Source organism: Xenopus laevis, chromosome 9_10L (genome assembly GCF_017654675.1).
Source record: "Xenopus laevis strain J_2021 chromosome 9_10L, Xenopus_laevis_v10.1, whole genome shotgun sequence".
Taxonomy (NCBI): domain Eukaryota; kingdom Metazoa; phylum Chordata; class Amphibia; order Anura; family Pipidae; genus Xenopus; species Xenopus laevis.
Window position 1 is genome coordinate 22,413,198 of NC_054387.1, and position 25,337 is coordinate 22,438,534.

At 36.9% G+C, this 25,337-nt stretch overlaps 1 protein-coding gene and 1 long non-coding RNA gene across 3 annotated transcripts in view; one reads left to right on the forward strand and one right to left on the reverse strand.

The window, feature by feature from the left end:
• Positions 1-7,504, forward strand: part of LOC108704335 — a 38,821-nt gene extending 31,317 nt beyond the window's left edge. Inside the window, exon 3 of the long non-coding RNA XR_001933571.2 lies at positions 7,148-7,504. This is a non-coding gene — a long non-coding RNA (uncharacterized LOC108704335). The remainder of the gene's footprint in view (positions 1-7,147) is intronic.
• The window catches only part of LOC108704334 (zinc transporter ZIP11), a 255,673-nt gene extending 230,883 nt beyond the window's left edge, over positions 1-24,790 (reverse strand). Inside the window, exons 1-3 of one of the 2 annotated variants that reach the window (XM_018240831.2) lie at positions 24,622-24,790; positions 8,698-8,816; positions 7,486-7,524 (exon numbers count right to left, since the gene is read on the reverse strand). In XM_018240831.2, coding sequence (XP_018096320.1) covers positions 7,486-7,524; positions 8,698-8,805 — 147 coding nt within the window. In that variant the 5' untranslated portion in view covers positions 8,806-8,816; positions 24,622-24,790. The remainder of the gene's footprint in view (positions 1-7,485; positions 7,525-8,697; positions 8,817-24,621) is intronic. The other variant, XM_018240830.2, reaches the window with a different exon arrangement.
• Between the last annotated feature and the right edge of the window lie 547 nt (positions 24,791-25,337).

Here is a 25,337-nt window from a genome sequence, read left to right on the forward strand (position 1 = left end):
ACTAATGTTTTTTGAGCCTTTCTCAAAAAAGCCTTTTCCCTTTCCCTTTTTTGAGGACTACATTGATAACACGTTGGAAGGATTGCACCCAGGCATCTATTTGACGATTTTTTCGAGAGTGCCAGCATTCTACAAGTGTATATATATATATATATATATATATATATATATATGTATATATATATATATATATATATATATATATATATATGTATATATATATATATATATATATATATATATATATATATATATATATATATATATATATTATATATATATATATATATATATATATATATACACATACATATATAAAGTCATTTTATATGTATTCCTCATCAATCATTTCCCTAGCTCTAGCACAGCCCTGTTAGCTTGGAGAGGTAGATAAAAGCAGGTTTCAAGCAACTTATATTGAAAGCGATTGCAATATACATAAAACACAAATGCACAAAGAGACAGGATTCATCACTAGAAAATGCATTACTTCCTCTTAAGATAACAGCTAAATAGAAAGAGGTGTCACTATTTACTCAGAAAGATGAAAAACAAAATCCTTGCATTAAGTAAAGGGAAACTGCTAAAATGGCTTTAATATAGCTCTGCGTTTTCAGCCTCCATTCATTTGGATGTGCAAAGCTTAATCTACTTAAAGGGGTTGTTCATCTTCCAAACACTTTTTTCAATTCAGTTGTTTTTAGATTGTTCCCCAGAAATAAAGACTTTTTCCAATTACTTTCCATTATTTATATTTTACTGTTTTTCCAAAATCTAAGTTTAAAGTTGAATGTTCCTGTATCTGGTGTTTGAGTCTGGCAGCTCAGTAATTCAGGTGCAGACTCTGAACTGTTACAATTTTGCAACATTTAGTTGATACATTTCTCAGCAGCATCTCTGGAGTATTAGCAACTATTGTATCAATTCTTACAGCTGCCTGTAATGAAACTCAGAGATTCTGCTCAGCAGGGACAAAGATAAGAAATGGATCAACTAAATGTATCCATTTAGAACAGTTTACAGGGTCGGCGACCCCGTCCCAGAGCTGCTTCAGAAGGTGAAAAAAGACACTTCAATATTAGAAAACGGTCACACATAGAAAATGGAAAGTCATTGGAAAAAGTTGTTATTTCTGGTGATCTATCTGAAAACAACTAGTTGTATGAAGGTGAACCACCCCTTTAATAGCTACAACTGTAATGTCGGGGATATGGGAGTAGTGTCAGTAAGTCAAATTAAGCAGTGAATACATGAAATTATTCTCTGGATTCGCAGGTCTGCTAACAACCGGGCAGATTTCCTTTTCTTCTAAATGTAAACAACATTAGTATTTCAGGACCCTTTATTAAGTTTCATTTGTGAAGTCACTGTTTTTTTAGGTGTAGCAAAATAATACATCATGTCAAAATTGCCATAGCTTTTTGAACCTGCAGTTTCTGTGTGCCTGAAACTGTAAAACCCCAATTAAGTTTGTTCTTGCAAATGTCACTGCCCAAGAGAAATAATGGAATGGAATATATGTGTTTGAGTAATCCAGTCAATATTGCTCCTAAACAAGGCCTGATAAATCAGCAGACTAAGAGGAAGCGGCTCTGAAACATAACCATGAAAACTTTGTTGCTGGCGATCTGCCCGAGTATTGGCTGAAATTGCCATATATCACCTCTAAGTACCAGTCTTAGCAGATAATATCTGTTTAATAAAATAGCAATAAGAAAGCTGGGTCTGCTGGCTGCTATGAAAGGCATTGATCAATGATGTCTGCCTGGTTTTACTTATACAACGCATCTCTTTACAATAAGGAAAGAAAAGGGGATCAATTGCTAAAGGCAGGCTAATGCTAGAAGAGGTATGTGGCTCTAGGGACTTTAAAATGTTGTATACGAACACACATGCAAACCCCGATATGGCCTACTAAAACTGGTTCTATACCTGTAATTGGCAGTCACTTATGTAGTACTTGATGGTCTTCCTGAACACTGCATTTGACCGTTGGTAACAAACCTCCAGGGTTAAATTCGAAATTGTGTATAAAAACAAACAGGCAAACACCTATGTGGCCCTTTACACTAGTTTTATACCTGTATATGAGCATGTATATGACATTTTTGGGGTTATTTATTAAAGTTCAAATGTCAAAAACTACTATAAAATTAGAATTTTTAGTGTGAAAATATTTAAAAAAAAAAAAAAAGATTTATTATACTCCAAGATGGAAAAAGTCAGAATCCGAAAATCCTTCATCTCAGACCTAACGAGGTTGTATATGTCAAAGAGAGAGGTCCCTATCCTATTTGGAAGTTTCTGTGGTCTCTGCTGGAATTAGCCCAAAAATCCGACTATTTTAGACTTTTCGGGCAAAAATCTGAAAATTTTGGGCTAAAAACGTACGATTCGAGTTCACCTTTAAGTTAAATTGTTATAGAATGGTTAATTCTAAGCAACTTTTCAGCTGGCATTCATTTTTTTTCTTTTTTTCTACTGTTTAAATGATTTGCCTTCTTCTTTAGACTGTTTCCAGCTTTCAAATGGGGGTCACTGACCCAATGAATGCTGTAAGGCTACAAATATACAGTTATTGCTACTTTTTGTTACTCAGCTTTCTATTCATGCCCTCTCCTATTCATATTAAAGTCTCTTATTCACATAAATGCATGGTTGCTAGGCTAATTTGAACTGGATTGCTGAAACTGCAAATTGGAGAGCTGCTTAAAAGCTAAATAACTCAAAAACCACAAATAATAACGAATGAAAACCGATTGCAAATTGTCTCAGAATATCCCTCTCTATGACATAAAAAGTTAATGTAAAGGTGAACAACCCTTTTAAATGGTTACTAAAGGATGGCTCTAACCTTACTCATAGGCATATAATGACTCTCACATGCTTAACGTCCAAGAGTAATTTAAAAAAAAAAAAAAGTATTTGCCATAGAATACAGTACGGGGCACATTTAGTAAGGGTCGAAATGAAAATTCGAATTTTAGAATTTTTTTTATGGTCAAAACTGTCAAATTTGACTAGGGAATTATCCAAACTCGATTCGATTTTTTTAAAAAATTCAAATTCAATTTTCGAGATTTATCATACATGCATGTTTTTTGAGAAAAAGCTTGAATCGATTTTGGAGTTTGGTCGATTGATTTTTTTCGAGTCTGTAAATTTAGTCCGAGTTTAAGATATTTTATTTTTTCTTTAATAACCACCCCGGGAGAATATTCGAATTTAAGGGAATTTAAAATTCGACCCTTGATAAATGTGTCTTCCCATTTCACATTTCAAAATGTATATGCACAAGTTTTCCTTCCTACAAATCTTCTCTTGCAATTTATGTACCAACAATAACTTACCAACTTACTTTAAGGCTTTATAAAAAAAATGGCCATACTACTGTCCCTTTGAAAAGTATAGTATAACCACTAATCTTTATACCCAATTAGTCTAACACTGCCCTATTTTCTTGACAGGTTGCAGTGTGGCAATCCAATACTTTATTAAATCTATAATATATAAAAACTTTGTTTTTATCGAAAAATCTGTGCAATATGTTGCCACTTTACAAATAATTGTTAATAATAATAATTGTGTTCTGTTCTTCAGCTATACTGTATTTGAATTTATAAAGGAGAATCAGCTTCCCATGCCCATATACTTGGAAGATTGGAGCACAAGTATTGTTGAACCATTAATACTTCAGCCACAGAGCCCTCTATTTTTTTAATGAATCTTAATCCTTTCAGTGACCTCTCTCAGCATTTTTTTTCACCCACAAACGAAAACTTTAAAAACATATAAAACTGATGCAGTGCCTTGGTGGTGTCAATCTGTTTCTACATTACTGTCTGATTTTTTTTAAAATAAGAAGGGGTTATCACAGATCCGGTGGGACTTATATTGTGTGACTATAAGTTACTGGGCCTCACAGGAAAAACATGTTTATTGCCCCCTTCCATTCCAAAAATATTGTAATGGCAATTCAACACATTGTCACAAGCAATCAATCCCAAAGTCTGTTCAGTATTTGGCCCTCCCATAGTATATGTGTAAGGCTTTCAAAATAATTTATGTTGTATATGTTTTCTATGAACATAGTTGAGTTAACTGTATCTATAAATGTATTCATGTTGAAATTGAACATTATGGTGCATTACTGAGTCACTCATGGGAACAAACTAATACTTTTAAGCATTTAAGGGAGTGAAGAAATAGAATGTACATTTATATTATGTTTTATAGGCAGAATGTGAAAAATGTATGAAGGGTATGAAGACTTAAAGCATGCCTTAAAGGAGAAGGAAAGGTTAAAACCAAGTAAGCCTTATCAGAAAGGTCCATCTAAATATACCAGTAAACCCCCAAAGTAGTGCTGCTCTGAGTCCCCTGCCAAAAGAAACACTGCATTTCTTACCTTCTATTGTGTACTCATGGGCTTCTGTATCAGACTTCCTGCCTTCAGCTTAAACCTCATTGCCCTGGGCAAGAGCATGCTCAGTTTGCTCCTCTTCCTGCCCCCCTCCCTTCTCTACTGTAATCTGAGCCCAGAGCAGGGAGAGACTCAGGCAGGAAGTGATGTCACACCATGTTAATACTGCAGCTCCTATCCTAAACAAACAGTACGTTTCTAGAGCGTTTTACTCAGATATTGTAAAACATTCTACAGAATAAATATAGCATTCCAGCTTGCACTATTGCAGCTAATCTATTGGCAATAAAATGCCTCTGTAGCTTTCCTTCTCTTTAAAAAATAAAGTTTCCATAACCTAGAAGAAGGCATAAATAAAATGGTCTGCACTATTTCATAGATAATGGGGGGAAATGCTTTTTCCTACACTGGTTTATGCTGGAGTGCCTCAGATATTTTAAATAGCCATGTTCATGTATAGGACATAAAACAATGCTCCACCAGAGTTATGCGCCTTCTCAGATGCAACAATTTTGCAGTTGGGCATCCTGCGTAGAAATAAAGTTGAATGATATGCAGGACTGAGAGTATGCAGCAATGTTTCTCCACTGAATTCATACACCTTGTAAGCAATCATATACAAACTAGCGGTAATGTCCCTTAAAGGAGAAGGAAAGGCTAAAATTAAGTAAGCTTTATCAGAAAGGTCTATATAAATACACCAGTAAACCCTCAAAGTAATGCTGCTTTAAATTAAATAAGCTTTATTAGAAAGGTGTATATATAAATAGACCACTAAACCCTCAAAATAATGACAGTTTGACAGTCCTCTATCAAAAGAAACACCACATTTCTTTTCTTCTATTATGTACACATTTACTTCTGTATCAGACCTCCTGTTTTCAGCTTAAACCTCCAGGGCACGGCCTTGAGCATGCTCAGTTTGCTCCTCTCCCCCTCCTTCCTCCCTTCCCTGCTGTAATCTGAGCTCAGAGCGAGCAGGGAGAGACTCAGGCAGGAAGTGATGTCACACCAAGCCAAAATGTCAGTTGCTATCCTAAACAAACAGAGAACACTTCAAGAGCTGTTTACTCAAGTATGGTTAAAGCATTCTGCAGAATAAATATAGTGTTATAGCTTGTACTATTGTGGCCAATCTATTGGCAATAAACTGCTTCAGTAGCTTTCCTTCTCCTTTAACATTTTTGGATAGCACAAAGAATGCAAAGGCCATGTTTGCTTAGGCTTGGTTCTGTAGTACAAAGGAGCATAAGTGTAACAAATATAATTAAGTATAATTCTTCATTCTAAAAACAGAGGCACAATTAATATTAATAGATTTGACATTAAGCTAAGGCTTGTTAAATTAACCAAAACGTTACTGTCTTGGTTTTAACTATGAAAACCTAATGCACCCCTTTTATTGGCAACAGAAAGTGTTACACAGGACCACGAGAAAGCTCAGGGTCAGGAAAGTTATTATATTGTTGCAAGAAGGCAGGGCTAAGAGAGCTACTTGTGTGTAGTGTTCATTCATGCAGGAAAAGAGAGAGTGTTACAGTAGGTTAAACCATAGCTTGTTCAAAGCACTTGGTGCAATATTCAGCTATGGGACCGGTTATCCAGAATGCTTGGGACTTGGCTTTTTCGGTCTTTCTGTAATTTGGATCTTCTTACCTTAAGTCTACTTAATAAACTGATTTTGCTTCCAATAAGGATTCGTTATATCGTAGTTTGGATCCAGTCCAAGGTACGGCCTTATTATTACAGTGAAAAATTAAATAATGTTTTTAAATTTGGATTATTTGATTATAAAGGAGTCTGTGGGAGACAGCTTTTCCGTAATTCGGAGCTTTCTGGATAACTGGTTTCTGGATAACGGATCCCATACCTGTACTACAAATCCTGCATATATCAGATACAACCAAAGTCATAGATTAATTAATGAAAGTTGCTGCTGTGAGATGTAATTGCAAATTGATCTGTGCAACTATTTATGCACAAATACACAATGCAGTTTCCTGAGTTGTATATGCAATCCCATGGTTTGGGATTTACTGGGTTAGCTAAAAACTAACCAAACAAAGGATGGTTAAAGGAGAAGGAAAGATACCAAAGCAGTTTATTGGGAATAGAATAACCACAACAGTGCAAGCTATAACACTATATTTATTCTGCAGAATACTTTAAACAGCTCTAGAAATGTTCTCTTTGTTTAGGATAGCAGCTGTCATATTAGCTTGTGTGACATCACTTCCTGCCTGAGTATCTCCCTGCTCGCTCATAGCTCTGGGCTCAAATTACAGCACGGAGGGGAGAAAAGGGGGCAAACGGAGCATGCTCATGCCCTAGCCCTGAAGGCTTATGCTGAAAACAGGAAGTCTGATACAGAACCCCATGTAAACACAATAGAATGAAAGAAATGTAGTGTTTCTTTTGACAGAGGACTGTCAAACTGTCATTATTTTGAGGGTTTACTGGTCTATTTATATAGACACCTTTCTAATAAAGCTTACTTAATTTTAGCCTTTCTTCTCCTTTCAGCAAAGAATCTTTCCTGCTTTTTTCTGCTATAAATACTGTATTACCCTTACTGTGCTTAGCAAGCTAAACTGTGTAGTGGTTCTACCTGGAATATTTTAAGTAATGTAGTGAATCCTAAAAAGAAATATAGCAGTTCAGCATGGGGAAAATTGTTTCATATATATATGTTATGTTTTCTTTCCTTCTCCTATAATGGCACAGTTGAAGTGGGCACCCAGAGTAGAGACACCCAGCGGTCAGCCTCTCATGGCAAGTTTGGAAGCCTGCGGTGAACAACACCCTTTTGAGGACCAGACCTTTCTGCAGCAGTACGTACAGAGAACCAACCTCAACAAGATGAATGGATGAAAATGACAGTTCAAATGGCAGCCAAAGTACAGTCCTGAGCAGGCAAAGAACAAGAAATAAAAGAAGCCAGATGAGAAAGAATCATCAGAGAACACAATATTAATATTTTTGCAGTTATTATGACCTTTAAATATACTGCACTGCTGTAACAGTACCACAAATCGTCTGCAAAGGACTTAAATTATACTCACCCCAGCTGCAAATCCCAAACTTCCATCCAGAATCTGCCTCTGTAGGATATAAGAGGATATCAATCAGAAGCACGTGTGCCCTTGGCCCGTTTTGATCATCAAGTACCCCCCCCTTCGAATGCCATATCTACAGCTTCAACAAGCAACACATCAAATGCAAAGGGAAGAGCTGGCCAACAGGAACAACAAGGAGTACATATATCTTATTAAAACAAAAGGGATTGTGGATGCACTCCAAGGATAAGCCAAATATAATGGTAGTGCAACTGATCCTTAAAATTGTGAGCTGTAGTGAGCCTAAGCCGTTGATCCAGATTTATTCTGTAACCCTTGTTTGTTAAATTTTTGTAAGAACTGTTTGTTATAAATTAATGTAACCAGGTATGTAACTTGCTGGCACTATATAAACAGATGAGGATGGTGATCTGGCCAAAATTGCTTCTAACACACATTCTCTGGCTTGTGGTTAGTAGTAATATGTTTACAACTACACATATATTTTAAAAAGCAGGTTTATGATCAGATCACAAATTTGCAAAGCAACCATACCATCCCTTGATGTATACGGACTTGAGTGAATTAATCAGTAACCCTATCTTCCAGCAGTTATTAAACCATGTTGTTTATGTATGATGTAATTTAAATTAGTTTAGTCAGTAACTGCATTCACAGTCAAGTCACATATCATTACTAAATTCTGGGCCTGAGAACATCAGATACAATTGACATCTTCTTTTTAGTTCTTGAGCACACAGTATGACAAGTCCATCCTGAGCTCTTCCTGACTCAGCTCCCTTTTCTAATTTAAACATAATTCTTTTACTATAGTTCAAGGGAAGGTCCTGATAAACCCTGAAAGATTAAACATATTTAATCAAACTAGCCTAATTTAGGCAATGATCCTAAATTACAAAGAATGAAGTTAGTGTGGATGGCATACATTATATTATTATAAAATATTAGCCATTCCACAAGAATTTTGAGTTAGGCTTTTAAGAGAGTTTCTGTGGTTAACAACAAGAGCCTTCCATTTTTATGGTGACAATACCCAAGTAGACGTAACAACTATCTGACTAACAGACTTAAAGGCTTCCCCCTTCTAACACTGTATACAGTTCCCAGTCCCTGAAGTACAGACAACATTTAGACCCCCAAACACTCAAGAAGTAAAACAGTTTGGATTTGCATAGAGTAAGTCTTCTGCTCACATACCTGCCCACTGGAGAAAATGAAGACCAATGCAGATCCAGCAGCAGTCATTCCCCATGTAAATAGGGTTCCCAAAAGGGACTGGAACACTGGACTGTAACCATCTATCATGATGCAAGCTCCTGGGAACAAATAAGAAGGTGATATTACATGGGGTGAGAAGTATTTCAGTCCTATGCTGTAGTGGTCTTTTTGTAGTCTGCTAAGGGACCCCATGCCTTATAAGGTATTTTTATTTGAATTCAGGCTGAGTTTCAGAATTATGAAGTAAGGTCTGTCATCAAACAGCCTAAGACTTGGTTCCCTTAGTGGGGCCAGAAGCACAGTTTGGGAACGACCGCTCTACCCAGAACAAACAAGAAATAGATAGGGTAGCAACACCAGAATAAGACAATTATACATTTCTACAGAACTTTGTACAATCCTGCTACTCAAGCAAATAGTCTGGAGAGGATCATCGAAGAATTGGACTACCATGACAAAAGCAAGATTACGGGGTTTTTTTTGCCCGACAGCATACATGTACATAGATGTACAGATTTTTTTTTTTTTTTACAATAAAAAGCCTGTCAAAAAGCCTACCAGAAAAAATGCTATTCTGGATTTAGTAATCTCAAATGACCCAGAACTTATAGTAAATGTGCAAGTCATTGAACCCCTGGGTAATAGTGACCATAATGTTATATCATTTAATGTCTGGTGCAAAAAACAAATATCTACTGGGGCAACAAAAACCATGAATTTTGCAAAGCCTAATTTTAGTGCCTTGACAGCTGCCCTACAGAGTATTGATTGGGGCATTAAGTTTTCAGCTAAAAACACAGAACAGAGAGAAATGGTTGTCATTTAAAATGATATTAAATCATTACTGTTCTCAATTTATTCCCTAAGGAGTAAATGTAGAAGCTCTAAGAATCATCCTATGTGGCTTAATACAGAAGTAAATAAGTTAATAGGAAAGAAGAGAAAGGCATTTAAAAACTACAAATCTGTTAGGACAGAAGCTGCATTTAATGATTATAAACACTGTAATAAATGTTGTAAATCAGCAATCCAGAAGGCAAAGAAAAGAAATGAAGAGTTAATTGCGATGGAGGTGAAAACTAACCCTAAAAAGTTTTTTAAATATATTAATAGTAAAAAGATGCAGGTTGCTCCGGTTGTAACAGATACAGAAAAGGCAAATGTGTTAAATCAGTTTTCTTCAGTGTATACAATAGAGGAGTCTGGGTTCCCAGGCTCACTTTATAGCTGCACTAATGGCTCAGCTCAATCTAGTCAGTGGCTGACTCAGGATATGATTCATAAAGCTTTAATAAAAATTTATGTAAACAAGGATCCAGGGCCTGATGGCATACACCCCCAGGTTCAAAGAGAGCTTAGTTCAGTTTTAGACCAGCCCCTATTTCTGATTTTCTCAGATTCACTTTCATCTGGTATGGTGCCTATGGATTGGAGAAAAGCTGATGTTATTCCAATATTTAAAAAGGAATTACGATCTCAGCCTGGCAATTATAGGCCAGTAAGCTTGATATCTGTGGTGGGCAAATTATTTGAAGGCTTGTTAAGGGAACACATTCAAAATTTTGTTCTACTGAATGGCATTATGAGCAGCAATCAGCATGGCTTTATGAAGGATAGGTCATGTCAGACAAATTTGATTGCTTTTTATGATGAGGTAAGATGCTGGACAGTGCAGTAGATGTGATCTATTTGGATTTTGCCAAGGTGTTGGATACTGTGCCCCACAAACGACTGCTTTCTAAACTAAGGTCTGTTGGGCTTAATGAAGTCGTTTACACATGGATAGAAAACTGGCTACAGGATCGGGTACAGAGGGTGGTTGTTAATGGTACATTCTCTGGAGTAAGGTTCTTAGTGGGGTCCCCCAGGGCTCGGTATTAGGTCCAATTTTATTTAACTTGTTCATTAATGACTTAGGAGAGGGTGTTATAAGTAATGTATCAATGTTTGCAGATGACAAAACTATCCAGCCCAATTAATTCCATCCAGGATGTGGCATCCTTGCAACACGATCTGGACAAACTGGCAATCTGGGTAGCTAAGTGGCAAATGAGATTCAATGTTGATAAATGTAAAGTCATGCACCTGGGATGTAAAAATATCCAAGCCACTTATACCCTTAATGGGACTGCACTAGACAAATCCATTATGGAAGGACCTTGGAGTCCTTGCAGATGATAAACTTGGCTGTAGCAAGCAATGCCAGTCAGCAGCATCAAGGGCAAATAAGGTCTTGAGCTGTATTAAAAGGGGCATAGAGTCACGGGAAGAGGGGGTCATTCTTCCACTGTATAGAGCACTTGTAAGGCCCCATCTAGAAAATGCTGTTCAGTTTTGGTCTCCATCACTCAAACAGGACATTATTGTATTAGAGAGGGTACAGAGAAGGGCAACTAAGCTGGTAAAAGGTATTAGCTATGAGGAAAGACTGGCCAAATTGGAGATGTTCACGCTGGAGAAGAGGCGCTTAAGGGGTGATATAATGTATAAATATATGAGGGGATCATATAATAATCTCTCTAATGCTTTATTTACCAGTAGGTCTTTCCAGCTGACACGAGGTCACCCATTCCGATTAGAAGAAAAGAGGTTCCGCCTAAATATTCGGAAGGGGTTTTTTACAGTGAGAGCTGTGAAGATGTGGAATTCTCTCCCTGAATCAGTTGTACAGGCTGATACATTAGATAGCTTTAAGAATGGGTTGGATAGCTTTTTAGCAAGAGAGGGAATACAGGGTTATGGGAGATAGCTCATAATACAAGTTGATCCAGGGACTAGTCCAATTGCAATTTTGGAGTCAGGAAGGAATTTATTCCCCCTCTGAGGCAAATTGGTGAGGCTTCAGATGGTTTTTTTTTGCCTTCATCTGGATCAACTGGCAGTTAGGCCGATTTAAAAAAAAAAAAAAAAAAAAAGTTGAACTTGATGGACGTGTGTCTTTTTTCAACCTTATTTACTATGTTACTATGTCAAAGAATATAAGAATACTCTTATTTCCTACAAAACCACTCTTATTCTCCTGACAATCACAAAATATGAAAATCAAAATATGGTTGTAGACTAGAGCATAAATTCTTTTATAGGAAATCTCAGGTACATGTTAGAATAAAACATTCTGAATTTGCAATTTGAGAAAGCAGTGGGCGAGAGACAGCAGGAAGCGAGACTGTATATAGACATTAGCTGCTGAAATGGTGATGAAGCGATACACTTTAAGACTGCTGAAAAGACTTCCAAATGAGCAGTGTTTCTTACATTTCATATGTCTGGGACCAGATGGCTTCCTTTCTAAACTAAATGACAACTCCCAGTGGGTAGCTGCCAAGTGCAAGGCATGCTGTACATCTTCCGAGCGTATACTTGTCTCTGAGCATTGCTCACTTAGGTACTGTGAGGCAAGCAAATCAAGCTGTGGCACCAAAGGGGAAAAGGTATGTTTACGGCTTAATAAAGATTCCCTAAAGATACTCAGATTCCAACACTAGTGTCATTACTATAGCATATTATCTGTTGTGCGAACAGCAAATGGTGTGGGGTGGGGACAGGACTGCAAGACAAAGTAACAGGTATGCAGCATTCATCTTCCTCCCTTACTCAAGTCTTCACTCAAACATACTCAGCATTCATCTGCCCCATCTCCTGCAGCCCCCTCCACCAATACATCAGCTAGCTGGGTCTGCCCTAGCATCTGTTGCAGTATTCCAGGGAAAAGCTGAAAGCAGTTCCATTGTGACGTGCTGGCTCTTTCTGAAAACATGGCACAACAACCTGAGATGGCTGCCTACACACCGATATTACCATTAAAAAATATATATTTATTGGTTAAGGAATAACATTTTAAATGGTAGAATGAATTACTTGCAATGTACACAGTGTAATTTAGTAAAATAAACTATACCATAAAAGTCATGACAGGGTCCCTTTAAGGAAAGTTCTGTTTATAGATTTTCTCTGTTGTAATGTATCTACCAGGGCAACATTTCGCTCCGAAGAGGCACATATGTCCAACTCGTATCATTAAGTGCAAATATACCACTAAATAAGGCTGTTTGTGCAGAAGACCTACGTTTATGTGTTTTAATTGACATATTTAAAGAAAAAAAAGTGATAGTAATACTTCTATATAGAGTATGAAAAATATTTCGTTACACTCGGTGTGCCATTGACATTATGGGGCCTATTTATCAAGGGTCGAATTTCAAATTGAAAAAACTTCGAAATTTGAATTAAAAACGACCAACCAAGTTTTTTTTTGGTCTAATAGGTCCGTATTTGGCCAAAACAGCAGTTCGTCAGGTTTTAGAAGGCGAATGTTCGAAGTTGAATTTTTAAAGAGACAGATAAATTTAGATTTTCGATTTTTTTTTTTCAAATTCAAATCGAATTTGGACTATTCCCTAGTCGAAGTAGACAAAAAATAGCTCGAAATTCTTTTTTCATTCAAAATTTCACCTCAACCTTATAAATCTGCCCCTATATCAAAGTTCCACAGACAAAGTAACTATTGCTTTCCATATACGGATATGGGATCTATTATCCGGAAATCTGCTATGCAAAAAGCTCTAAAGCTCTAAATTACAGTAAGATCATCTCCCATACTCTCCATTTTAATAAGATAATTCAAAATAGAAACATATTTATTTTCTCTGTAATAATAAAACACAACCTTGTACTTGATCCCAAATGATATAAATTACAAAAAGTCATCCTTATCCAGAAAACCCCAGTTGGGCTAGAATTATACGTTTCTCACAGTACCTGAACCAGTTAACAATGCACAATGTTCAAGGTTAAACAAAAGTGTTGAACATGCTTGTTTAATTGCAGTTTTGAGGTGAAACACTTTCAACAGAGCAATAATTGTAATGAAAATGCTGAGCAGACGTAAAAGAAGCATAGTAACAATGCTCAAAACAACTTTTCAAAGGGATAAATTGTGCTTTAAGTCCTTTTAAACTTTTAAGTGCTGGGGACTATTAATCTTGCTGTGTTACCCGTTGACTGGGACAACACAGATTAAAAGCCAACCCCAAAACGTAGGTACGGTATCTATTGAGCTGGCACATTAGTACTTTTGTACTTGCATTGTAGATTCTACAGCTGATGACAATATAAGGGTTCACAGTTTTGGAAAATAAATAGATCTTGTCATTTTAACATTATTTACAATTTTGTCAAACTAAAAAAAAATCCATCTTTTTAAAAATAACTGGAAAGGTAGTGATGCAAAGATTGTTAGGTCTTTTCTCTTTGTGAATCAGGGGGCCTCTCGCCCACGCCGCTTAGTAATGTTATGTAGTAATACCCGAGGGAATCACAGGCAATGCTCGCTAGTGTTATATTATGCCTTTCATAGCTATGATAAGTTTGGCTGAGTTCACATGAACAAGGCTTGTTAGCAGGTTTGTTCTGCTATGTGTTTTCCCCATCAGCCAAGGGAAATACAAATGAAAGTGGCATGAGCAGTAGATATGTCCTTCACTCTGCTGGTGTTGGCAATCTCCTGACTTGGGCAGAGAGAAGAGACCTAAAGAGCTTTTGCATCACTACCTTTCAATTAGAAATATTGAAAACAATCAATTTTTATTATCAAACCAAACTGCAAATATTGTTAAAATGTCAAGATCTAATTATTCTTAAAAACTGTTAAAAAGATGAACATCCCCTTTAAAAACATTTTTTTTTACCTTTGTGTTTGAATATTTGTGCTTCTGCTATCATTCCATATAAAACAGACGCTGAACCACAATTAATGCCTCAATATACTCAATCTACATAAGAAAGGAAGAGTATTACACAGCCTTTGGCCAAACAATGATCCTATAAGTAAGGCTAGTGATGCATGTAGTTTTCTTGTGGAGTCAAAAAGTCACAAATCTCTTTGATCACAACTCTCCACAGTTGAATTTCAAGAAAACAATGAACACAATAGAAACCAAGAGTTTGCTTTATTGGGACTTGTGTGTGTATATATTCTTCATATTCTATATCACAAGCAATTTGAGGAAAAGTGCCCATCATTTTCATATGGGTAATTGTACTTTATATGTATCTGTTGATTAAATGGGTTGTTCACCTTTATGTTAACTTTTAGTATGAGGTAAAGAATGATATTCTGAGACAACTTGCAATAGGTTTTCCTTTTTTATTATTTGTGGTTGTTGAGTTATTTAGCAGCTACTCAACTTGCAATTACAGCAATTCGGTTGCTAGGATCTAAATTACCCTAGCAATTATGCAACAGATTTCACCTGCTCTAAATTGCTGGTTCCAGTTAAAGCCAGCTATTTAAAATGTACTACTAAGAGCGAACAGTCCTCTTTATGCAGAAAAAAAACAGAAGAGAAGAGTTGGATGTTCCCTCTAGACCAGGCCTGTCCAACTGGCGGCCCTTGGGCTGACCCTCCCCCTCATGTGGCCCCCCACCTATCTGCTGTGTTTGCTTACCATGTGTAAGCTTTAATTGGTCTCACTGCAGAGAGTAACTGGCCCCTGCATTGTTTAAACCTCAAATTCAGACATGATCATGTGGTAACATGGGTGTGGTTTTGAAGTGACTGTGGTTTAAAAACAGGGAGTGGTCAACACTGGCTTCCATTATCGGCCCTCCACTATGTAGGCCGAAAACATTTCGGCACTCGGTACCACAGAAGTTGGACAGCACTGCTTTAGACCAAACTTGAATTTGAAAACATAAAAGGAGCTTAGGGAATGCTGACCATAAAGTCAGACTCATGGAAAAGGAATGATATATTCCTTCTGACCCTGTAATGTGAAAATTTAATGTGAGTATTTTGCATTTGCTAATGTATATTGCTTTCTCCATATAAAGTCAAATATTTGTGAGTTGTTCTGCTAGCAAAAAACAGAGGCAGACAAAATGGCAGAAATTCTCATGGAAGAAAGACAGATTTTGAAGAATGGTGCTTTTATTTTTTTATTACAATTCATGAGTGTGAACCTAGTCTTAAAATATATGACAGGAATTAGTTTCCTGGGTTGGAAATGTGTCCAAACTGGAATTTCAGGATCTTTCCTACAGGCACTCGGTAATAGGCTGATGTGTTCCAGGATATAGATGTACAACCACAGATAAAGACTCAGTGTTTATTTTCACTTTGCCTCTGTACTACAAATACAGAAATAAAGGATGTATTTAATACATCAACAAGATTATGCATTATACCTAAAAAGCAAAAACAGAATTATTTACAAAAGTTGCCAAAGGAGCTAGACAAGAAGAGAAGCAGATATAAACTGGCTATGTGTGAGGAGATTTGGTTAAAGGAGAACTAAAGCAGTAGGCTAGAAATGTTGTATATTATGTTTTGGACTTCTGTATCAGCCCAAGGCAACCACAGCCCTTTAGCAGAGAAGATAGGTGCCTCCAAATATGCCCCAGTAGCCCCCCCCCCATTTTCTTTTCAACTGATTCACTGCACATGCTTTGTGCTGCTGTCACATAGAATATACATGTCACAATACAAGGCAAATTAGTAACTAGCATGACAATTTAATAATCAGCCCTGTAGTATCAGCTTTTATTACAGGCCAAACTCATTTTCTGCTTGATAATTTGTGACAACCCCTAATCTTAGCTTCTCAACAGCTTCTCAGAGCCACTGAGCATGTGAGTGTCACAGACACTTTCCAAGATGGTGACCTCCTGTGACAAGTTTAAAGTCCTGGATCATTGCTGCTATTGAAAAGCTGAAACTTTAGGCTGGTGCAATAAGTGCAGTGTATAAAATATGGCATTTGAGCCATATTCATTTTTAGGTCTTAATTCTCTTTTAAACTTAAATTTTGGGAAAACTGTAAAACACCACAACTGAAAAGTGTTTGAAAGGTGAACAATTGATTTAAGAAAGTTTGGTGCAGTGTATATTGAAAACAGAGCAGTTCACATGAACAAGGATTGTTAGCAGCTTTGTTCTGCTATGTGTTTTCCCCAACTACCCTGTCACATGTAAGGGCAACATATGGACCACTTCAATGTGCAATGTGATTAACAGTACTTATGTAATCACTATAAAACCGAGCACACAGTTATCTATTTTGGGAGTTAGTGGGAGCTACTCACACCACCGTCCACCTATGCCACCCGCCATATGCGTTTCGCTGATACTCAGCTTTGTCATGATGCCCCTGTATCAGAGAAACACGTAGTGCGGGCAGCATAGGTGGACGATGGTGTGAGTAGCTCCCACTGACTCCCAACGTAGATAGACAGAATTGTGAGCGGGGGAAAAAATGGAAGGGAGGGAAGGGTGACTTCCAGCATCGAAAACTTATACAGCCATTTGGCGGCTAATACTAGTTATTTGTACTGTGTTACATAAGAGCACCACCGTTTCACCATGCGTCAATCTTTTTAAGTGTATATATTTTTAAGGACATGGTCCGTCCACTGCTCTAGTGTTTAGTAGCAGTGAGTCTATATATGGGCAGCGTGTTTTAACTGGAGATTAAAGGTTAAGTTTTACCTATACTTTAGTAACCACAGGCTGAACTTGTCTTCGGGATGTGCAATTAGCATGTCCTATCCAGTTTTGTTTTAACTTTGGTATTTATGTTTTTAACAGTATTTATGTCTAAAAAAATTAAAGGGGGGTATGCAGAGTCCAACATTGTACAGCTGGGGAAATGAGGCCTGTGAGGTCCCTGAATAATCCAACCTGATACTCTTCAGCAGTATTTTCAAGAGCTGCAGGAAGGTTTAGTACAACAGATAACCAAAGCATGTTTGGCTTCTGATGCAATTTTTACCATTTATATTTAATACCTCACCATTACAGCATCTTTCTCTGACACCAGCTTGCCTTCCTAAATACACTATCCCACAGTTATTGATCTTGCCCCTTAAGACCATGAAAGACGGAACGCTTTAACACCAGTGGGAAATCTTCTCCCCTAAGGACAAAAAACACCCAAAATAACTGCCCACCCCTATCCTTTGGAATTACAACATGAAAAACACTTTACATGTCACACAAAAATGCGGAAGAATGCATTTCAAATATTGCCTGCGCTTTAGGCACAAAGGCTGGGGCAGGCAGTTACCTTCACTTTCCATTCAACATTCCCTAGATTTCACTGCACTCCTTACACCCCCCATCCTTCCTTGTGGTCTATAATCATGCAGCCTGTGCACTGGCATTGGTATATGCCCCCCTTTTGGCACATACACAAGAATTTGGGGTGATACAAAACTTGCCTTAATAACAGTGTCTGCTTGCTTGCGGTGACTTTAATAATGTAGATAGTATTTGGTAATATTTCTTAGCATGACAGGCACCCTTTAATGCATGGTTTGTTCAGAAAACCCTAAAAATTAGGGTATATTGTGGAGAAAAAGTCAGTCACTATGTCAAACTGCTTATAGGGTCTGTTAGCTTTCTTATGCTAAGGATTATTGTCTTCTAACAACTGTAGGCTATGTACTGTAAATAGACTCTAAAGAACACTGGTTCCTACAGGGACTTGGCACTGAGGTCGAGGATTATTGTTTGGATCTGCTCCCATTGCTCTTTCTGTGCTCCCTTCTCTAAATGAAACTGCAAACTGCTTTGGATTTTCTTACTAGACTGTGAGCTAGGAAAGATACTGATCAGAATGATGGAATAAAGTTATGGATTTAACTGGATGTGAAGCATTATTAAACAGGAGTGAATTAAACAGAAAGACAGGTCTGACCATGCATACCGTTTCCTCTTCTTCTTAAAGGGGTAGATCACCTATAAATTAACTTTAGTATGATGTAGACAGTGAGAGTCTAAGAAATTTTGCAACTTTTCAATTTATATTTGCATTTCTTGGACCCTAGCAACCAGACAGAGGGTCTAAGTGAAAAGATAAGCAATAGATTATAACAATAAAAATGTAGCCTCGCAGAGAAATAATTTTCTTTTGGCTACCAGGGTTAGTGACCCCCCATTGAAAAGCTTGAAAGAACAACTATAACAAATAAAAATGAAGAACATTTGAAAAATTGCTAAGCATATGATGTTCTTTAACATACTAAAAGTTAATTTACAGGTGAACTAACTCTGTAAACAAAGGTATGGGGTCTTTAAAGGAACAGTAACACCAAAAACTAAAAGTGTTTAAAGTAATGAAAATATCATGTAGTGTTGCCCTGCACTGGTAAAACTGATCTGTTTGCTTCAGAAACACTACTATAGTTTATATAAATAAGCTGCTGAGTAGCAATGGCGGAAATTGAAAAACGGCTAAATGGCACAGGATAAATAATGGATAACAGATTGCATTATGTTCTATAGAGCTTATCTCTTATCTGCTGTGTAACTTGAGCCTTTTCTCCTTTGAACAGCTGCCCCCATGGCTACACAGCAGCTTATTCATATAAACAATAGTAATGTTTCTGAAGCAAACACAGCAGTTTTACGAGTGCAGGGCAACACTGCATTATATTTTTATTACTTTAAAACAATTTCATTTTTTGATGTTACTGGTCCTTTAAGCAGACTAGGGGCCAGAAATATCCTTTGGAGGGCCACATCCTGTGTTTGGGCTTCCAGTTGGACAGCCCTGCTCTAGAGCATTCCATAACAGTGCAACAGAAATGATTTAAAACAATGCAAGCCTACAATAAGGAATTTCTGATTTAAGAACCAAAAAAAAGGTACTTCACTGATCTACAGCAATGGCACACATGTGCTTGCTCTTCCACTGGAAAATTGCTCTTCCCCACGAGTACAATGCTTGAAAATACCTTTGTATGGCTGTCAGATTGAAATCAGCATATGCAAAACATTTTTATTGCTTAACTTAACAGACATACCATGGTATACACACATTTGTTTTTACCAGGGGAGCACATTTTGCCATAGGCACAAAAATTATGATTGTCTTTAGAGTTACATTTTGTCTAAAGCACACAGTAAGTACATGCCTGTTTCTTTTGAAAGGGTTCTTGCTATGCAATACACTGCTCTGACAAACACAAAGAAAATATCCAGAATTGCTAAGCAAGGCCCCTCTGTTGCTCCAATCAGCCCACAACCACATTGGAGACCTAATGAGAAGCTGCCAAAGTCATTGCTGGTGTGTGTGGACAGGATTGGGCAGCAATGCGTGTGTGTGTGGTGTGTGTGTGTGTGTTCCATGGTAGTCCGCACTGGAATCCACAAGACACCCAGGTGCCACTCATATAACAAAAAGCATAACAAATCCGGAAAGCATGAGTGCACACTGGGATTAAATTAAAAATGATAATGGTCCTAGAGGTGGACCGAAACGTTGACCAGTTTTAATGTAACTTAATAAACATCATTTTTAATAAACAGATTTTTAAATAAATCCCAGTGTGCACTCATGCTTTCCGGATTTGATATATATATATATATATATATATATATATATATATATATATATATATATATATATATATATATATATATATATATAATGTAGACAAAGGATCACAGGACTTAAGAACAGTAACACCAAAAAATGAAAATGCTTTAAACTAATGAAAATATGTAGTGTTGCCCTGCACAGGTAAAACTGATCTGTTTGCTTCAGAAACACTACTATAGTTCATATTAACAAGCTGCTGTGGACTGGAGCAATGGCGGAAATTTAAAAACGGCTATATGGCACAGGTTAACTAATGGATAACAGATAACACCATTAAACAGACAGAGATTATTTGCTATCTGCTGTGTAACCTGAGCCTTTTATCCTTTGAATGGCTGTCCCCATTGCTACACAGCATCTTATTTATATAAACAATAGTAGTGTTTCTTAAGCAAACACAGCAGTTTTACCAGTGCAGGGCAACACTGCATTACATTTTCATTATTTTAAAACACTTATTTTTTGAGGTTACTGTTCCTTTAATGCAAAAATTCTGGTGTCTATTGGAGTAAAAAATTAAGCTCACTGTAGGGGGTGTTTTTTGCACTTTAACACATTTACCATTGACACTAGTCATGCACAAGTATGCACCCTAATCTCATCAGTCAATTACCCGGCATTCTCCATATAGTAACAGGCAACTATAGCAAAAGCTCTGACTTGAACAAACTAGTGTGAAACCTGCTGTACAACATTAAAAGCTGTCCCTGTGTGTTTTCTGTCTATATGCTTGCATCAAAAGCCTGCATGAATTTGTAAGCAAAGCCCTGTTCTCTGAGTAGGTGGCAAAAACATAACATGACTGCAAACTTCTTTGAAGAGAAGTATGGGAATGCAAATATTAATTTAATTACCTCTTGTTTACCCAAAGATTCTTTTGTGACCTTTTGAAACTTGGGTAGGAAAAGGAAAGGTCTTACCTTAGATAATCATATGATGCTTGAACAGGTAATCCTGTAAGTTTTCCAATGTATTGAATCTTTTTTAGAAATTTTGCTTAATTAACTTTGTCCAAGCCTTCCAGTGACTTGAAGTGACCTATGCCATAGCAGGATATGGGCAATATGTTTCAATATCAATGAAATACAGCTATGAATTAAAACCCCTTTGTTTGTTTACTCCATCCACACAGAGCACAATGGTTGGCCTGGTACTTTGTTTGGGAGTCTCATATGAGTTATCCCATCCACAATGAAAATCTTTTGATACAATGCTTTTAATTTGAACTTGTTAGACAAAGTGGATCAAGCAAGAATGGCGCACACAATGTTCTGTTCGTGTTAGTGCACACTGGGTGCTCAGTAAACATGCACTAGTTGTGCCCATTGTAAGTATGCCCAAAGACTTCACCCGCAAGGGAGAAAGAGGGAGTTCTCCAATATTTGTTTATTATGGAGGGCAGTTCACCTTTAGCATCTAATATATGGACCTCTTCTGAATAACTATTCCGTTGGTCTTTTTACATATTTTGTATATTATTTTTTTTAAAAAAGTAATTGACATTTCTATTCAGCCTGTCTCTAGCCTGCAGTTAATAATAATATCTCGCTATCACAGACTCCCCCTGGCAGCCAAATATCACACCAACTGCTAATATCCAATCTTATAGTAATTCTTATTTTTATTGCACTTCCTTGTTTTCAGGCACTCTCCTAATCTTCCAAACTACTGCATGATTGCTAGGGTAATTAAGACCTTGCAAATGCATAGCATTTAGAATTCCAAGACTCTGAATTGCATATGATAAAAAAAATTACTAAACAATGTATACATAAAAAAGACTACCTGCATATTGTCTTATTGTATATTCAATGCTAAGAGTTTAACTTTAAAGAAGAATACTTTAAAAGGATGAAATTTTCCTTATAAAAGAGCTGGCATTTACACTTTTTGGTATATTTACAATGTTATAATTAACTGTGTTTTACTTCCCCTTAAAACACAAACTACAGAAAGCAAAGAGAAAAAATACTGTTGCTGCTGGGTTCACAATAAATTGCTGAAACTTCATTTTTGTAGCATCTAATAGTCCCTTAAGACTGCTGTATCACGCTGCTGGTTCCCTTTCATAAAATAAATACAACAATTCCAAATATTCTTCACTATATATATATATATATATATATATATATATATATATATATATATATATATACATATACATATACATATACACGCACACACATATGCTGTGCTTTATTGTGAAAAAGAATTACATAGTTCAGTAAGAATGAAATTAAAGATCAGAAAAATCTGAAAATATTTCACTAATTAAGAAATAATTAGGAAAAAAGTGGAGAAGACTGCAGAAAACGATAACTATTTCTGGTCACAACACAAATATGACTGGGCAAAAAATATTCTTTAAATTTTAAATTTTTTTAAAAATGTTAAGTTATAAGGGTACCTTAAAAGTTAACACAAATGTGAACAACCCCTTTAAATGCTTTATCCCAGAATTTAAAACTTAAATGTCAACATGCCAAAACACAAACCCAAACGCAAGTCATGAGGGAAACTGGAGGACTGAAGGATTTGTCATTATAGCTACTTTACCCAATCCTGGTGCAAAATGCAAGTTGTTATTATAGCTACTTTACCCAATACTGGTGCAAAATGCAAGTTCTACTTATTGATGCTTGTGCTCATGTGCTGGGGGCAACTTTTACTCTTACATATAAATGTAGTGTACATATATCCTTTTATATGCATGAAAGCACAACTGATTTAGAATTACCATGTCACCTACACATCCAGGGCCCCCCAGATTGGCACAGGACAGTCTTTTCTTTGCACATGAAGATAGGTGTACCCCTCACTCTATAAGGTTGGTTCAGGAGAAATAATTAGTTAAAGAGGCTGTTCACCTTTGAGTTAACGTTTAGTATGATTTAGAGAGTATATTCTTAGACTATTTGCCATCGGTCTTCATTTTTTATTTGTAGTTTGAGTTATTTAGTTTTTCATTCAGCAGCTCTCCAGTTTGCCATTTTAGAAATCTGGTTGATAGGGTCCAAATTACCCTAGCAACCATGCATTGAAAAAGTAGCAATAACACTAAATCTTTAGCCTTACAGAGCCAATTGAAAACTTGCTTAGAATTGGCCATTCTATAACATACTAAAACGTAATTTAAAGCTGAACCACCCCCTTATACATTTTTTCTCTACATAGTCACCAACAGGTCGTCCTTCCTAAAACTGCTAGGCAGGAAAGTGTTTTAAATGGTACTTTTATTGCTAACTAAATTGGAGTTTATCAGAAAGAGATTTCGATTTGCGATATCTATTATTATGCACATACATACTCCTAATGGTGACATACAATCCCAGACATAAGAGCAGGTAGTATGATTTAAATCCAGTGTTCATGAGTTCACACATATTTATACGGCAGTTTGCTCAGTTGCCGTTCAGTGATGGTAAATGCAGGCCATATGCACACGAGGACCATGCAAGGCCATCACTGGCAAATATTTGTATTTAAAATTTTAGATCAAAATCAGCTGTCAGGTCAGAGGCTAGACATCCCTGAATTACATTTCCTTCCTGTAATGCCAGGGTTCCCTCACATCTCTAATACACTACAGGGCTTATTTACAAGCTCAAACTCTGTTGCATGTATCCAAGATATTTCCCCACAGTTAGTTTAAGGTACATGTAACAAAATGCTCTACTTGCACTTCTGTATAGTTGTGTAAATGAGCCCTCATTCATCAAGGCCATTGTATATCCGTAGAAATAATTCAAATCAACAGGACTTGCTGTATTTTTCGTGAAGACGTTTCACCAGTCATCCAACTGGCTTTCTCAATTCAGAATCGAGAAAGCCAGTTAGATGACTGTGAAACATCTTCAAGAAAAACACAGCAAGTCCAGTTGATTTGAATTATTTATATAGATGTAAATGATCCCTAATTTCTAACATTCTATATCAGTTAAAACAGGATATTTGTCTTACACAACACACAATATTCAATTGTGAGATTTCCAGCTCACATCATTATTCTCATCATGATTATTCACATCATTTGTTTACAGTTCCAACATTTATGGAAAGAGCCCATAGTACGTCACTGTATAAAGCACATACTAAAATCATTAGCAAGCATCAACATGCCAGCAAGTGTGTGTATTGTTTATTATGTGTATTATGTTTATTATGTGTATTATGTATGTGTGTATTATGTGTGTTGTGTGTGTTATATGTGTGTATGCAATGTGTGTTATTTGTGTGTATGCTATGTGTGTATTATATGTGTGTATTATATGTGTGTATTATATGTGTTGTGTGTGTCTGTCCACACGTACAGGGCATTAGTTTAAACTTTGATCCCATGGAATGCACTCAGTGCTTAACCCCTATTGCCCAAAGAACATTTCACCAATAAAAAATATCAGAACCCATCTGCTTTAATCCATTCTGACGCTGCCACACCCCAAACTAAGCACATATCCTTCATAAATAAGCACTAAGGGTCTTCTAGCCAATAAACCTACATACAAACAAGCTTTTACTCACCTGCACTTTATCGATCAGTCTGCACTTCCTGGTTTCCCTGTACACGTGTCTCTGCAACACCCACCGCTCCGCCCCCTCTGTAGCTTATTGGTTATCTACTCCGATTGTATCAAATCCCTTAAACACGATTGGGCTTTACTTTTGTCTGTCTAAAGTGAATTATCCGTTTTACTGTTTTGCCGGTACTATATTAACATAAGCGGGAGGGTGAGGAATATATTACTGATAACAGAGTGCTGGTTTGAATGGAGGATAACATTCTTGAGACAGTGAAGCGCTTCACGAATGCACTGTATTTACATGAACATGCTTTTGTGCATCTACTTATCCCAAGCTTGGATTGTGACAAAAGCTATTATTTTTAAATTGAAACTGCATGAGAGTAGGACTCGCTACGGAGACACTGGAGGGTTAATTAGCAATTAATTTAAGAGCATGCTGCAGACTGAACTGATGTATGTGCAGCCATGCAACATGCATCTAACTTAATTGCTAACTAGCCATGCTAGATGTGGGTTCCATATTGGCCACTTCAGGGGGGCACAGGGGGTACTCATGTACTGGGCCTAAAGGGGGGGCCAGCTGCGCTGCACTTTTTGAAATAACGGGGCCCTCCTTGACATCGCCTCTTCCGAATTCCTGAACCAAGGAAAATCCAAAGTCCTGAAGCCGCAAAAAGACCCAAAGTCACGAAAAGAGCCTAATTTGATGACCCG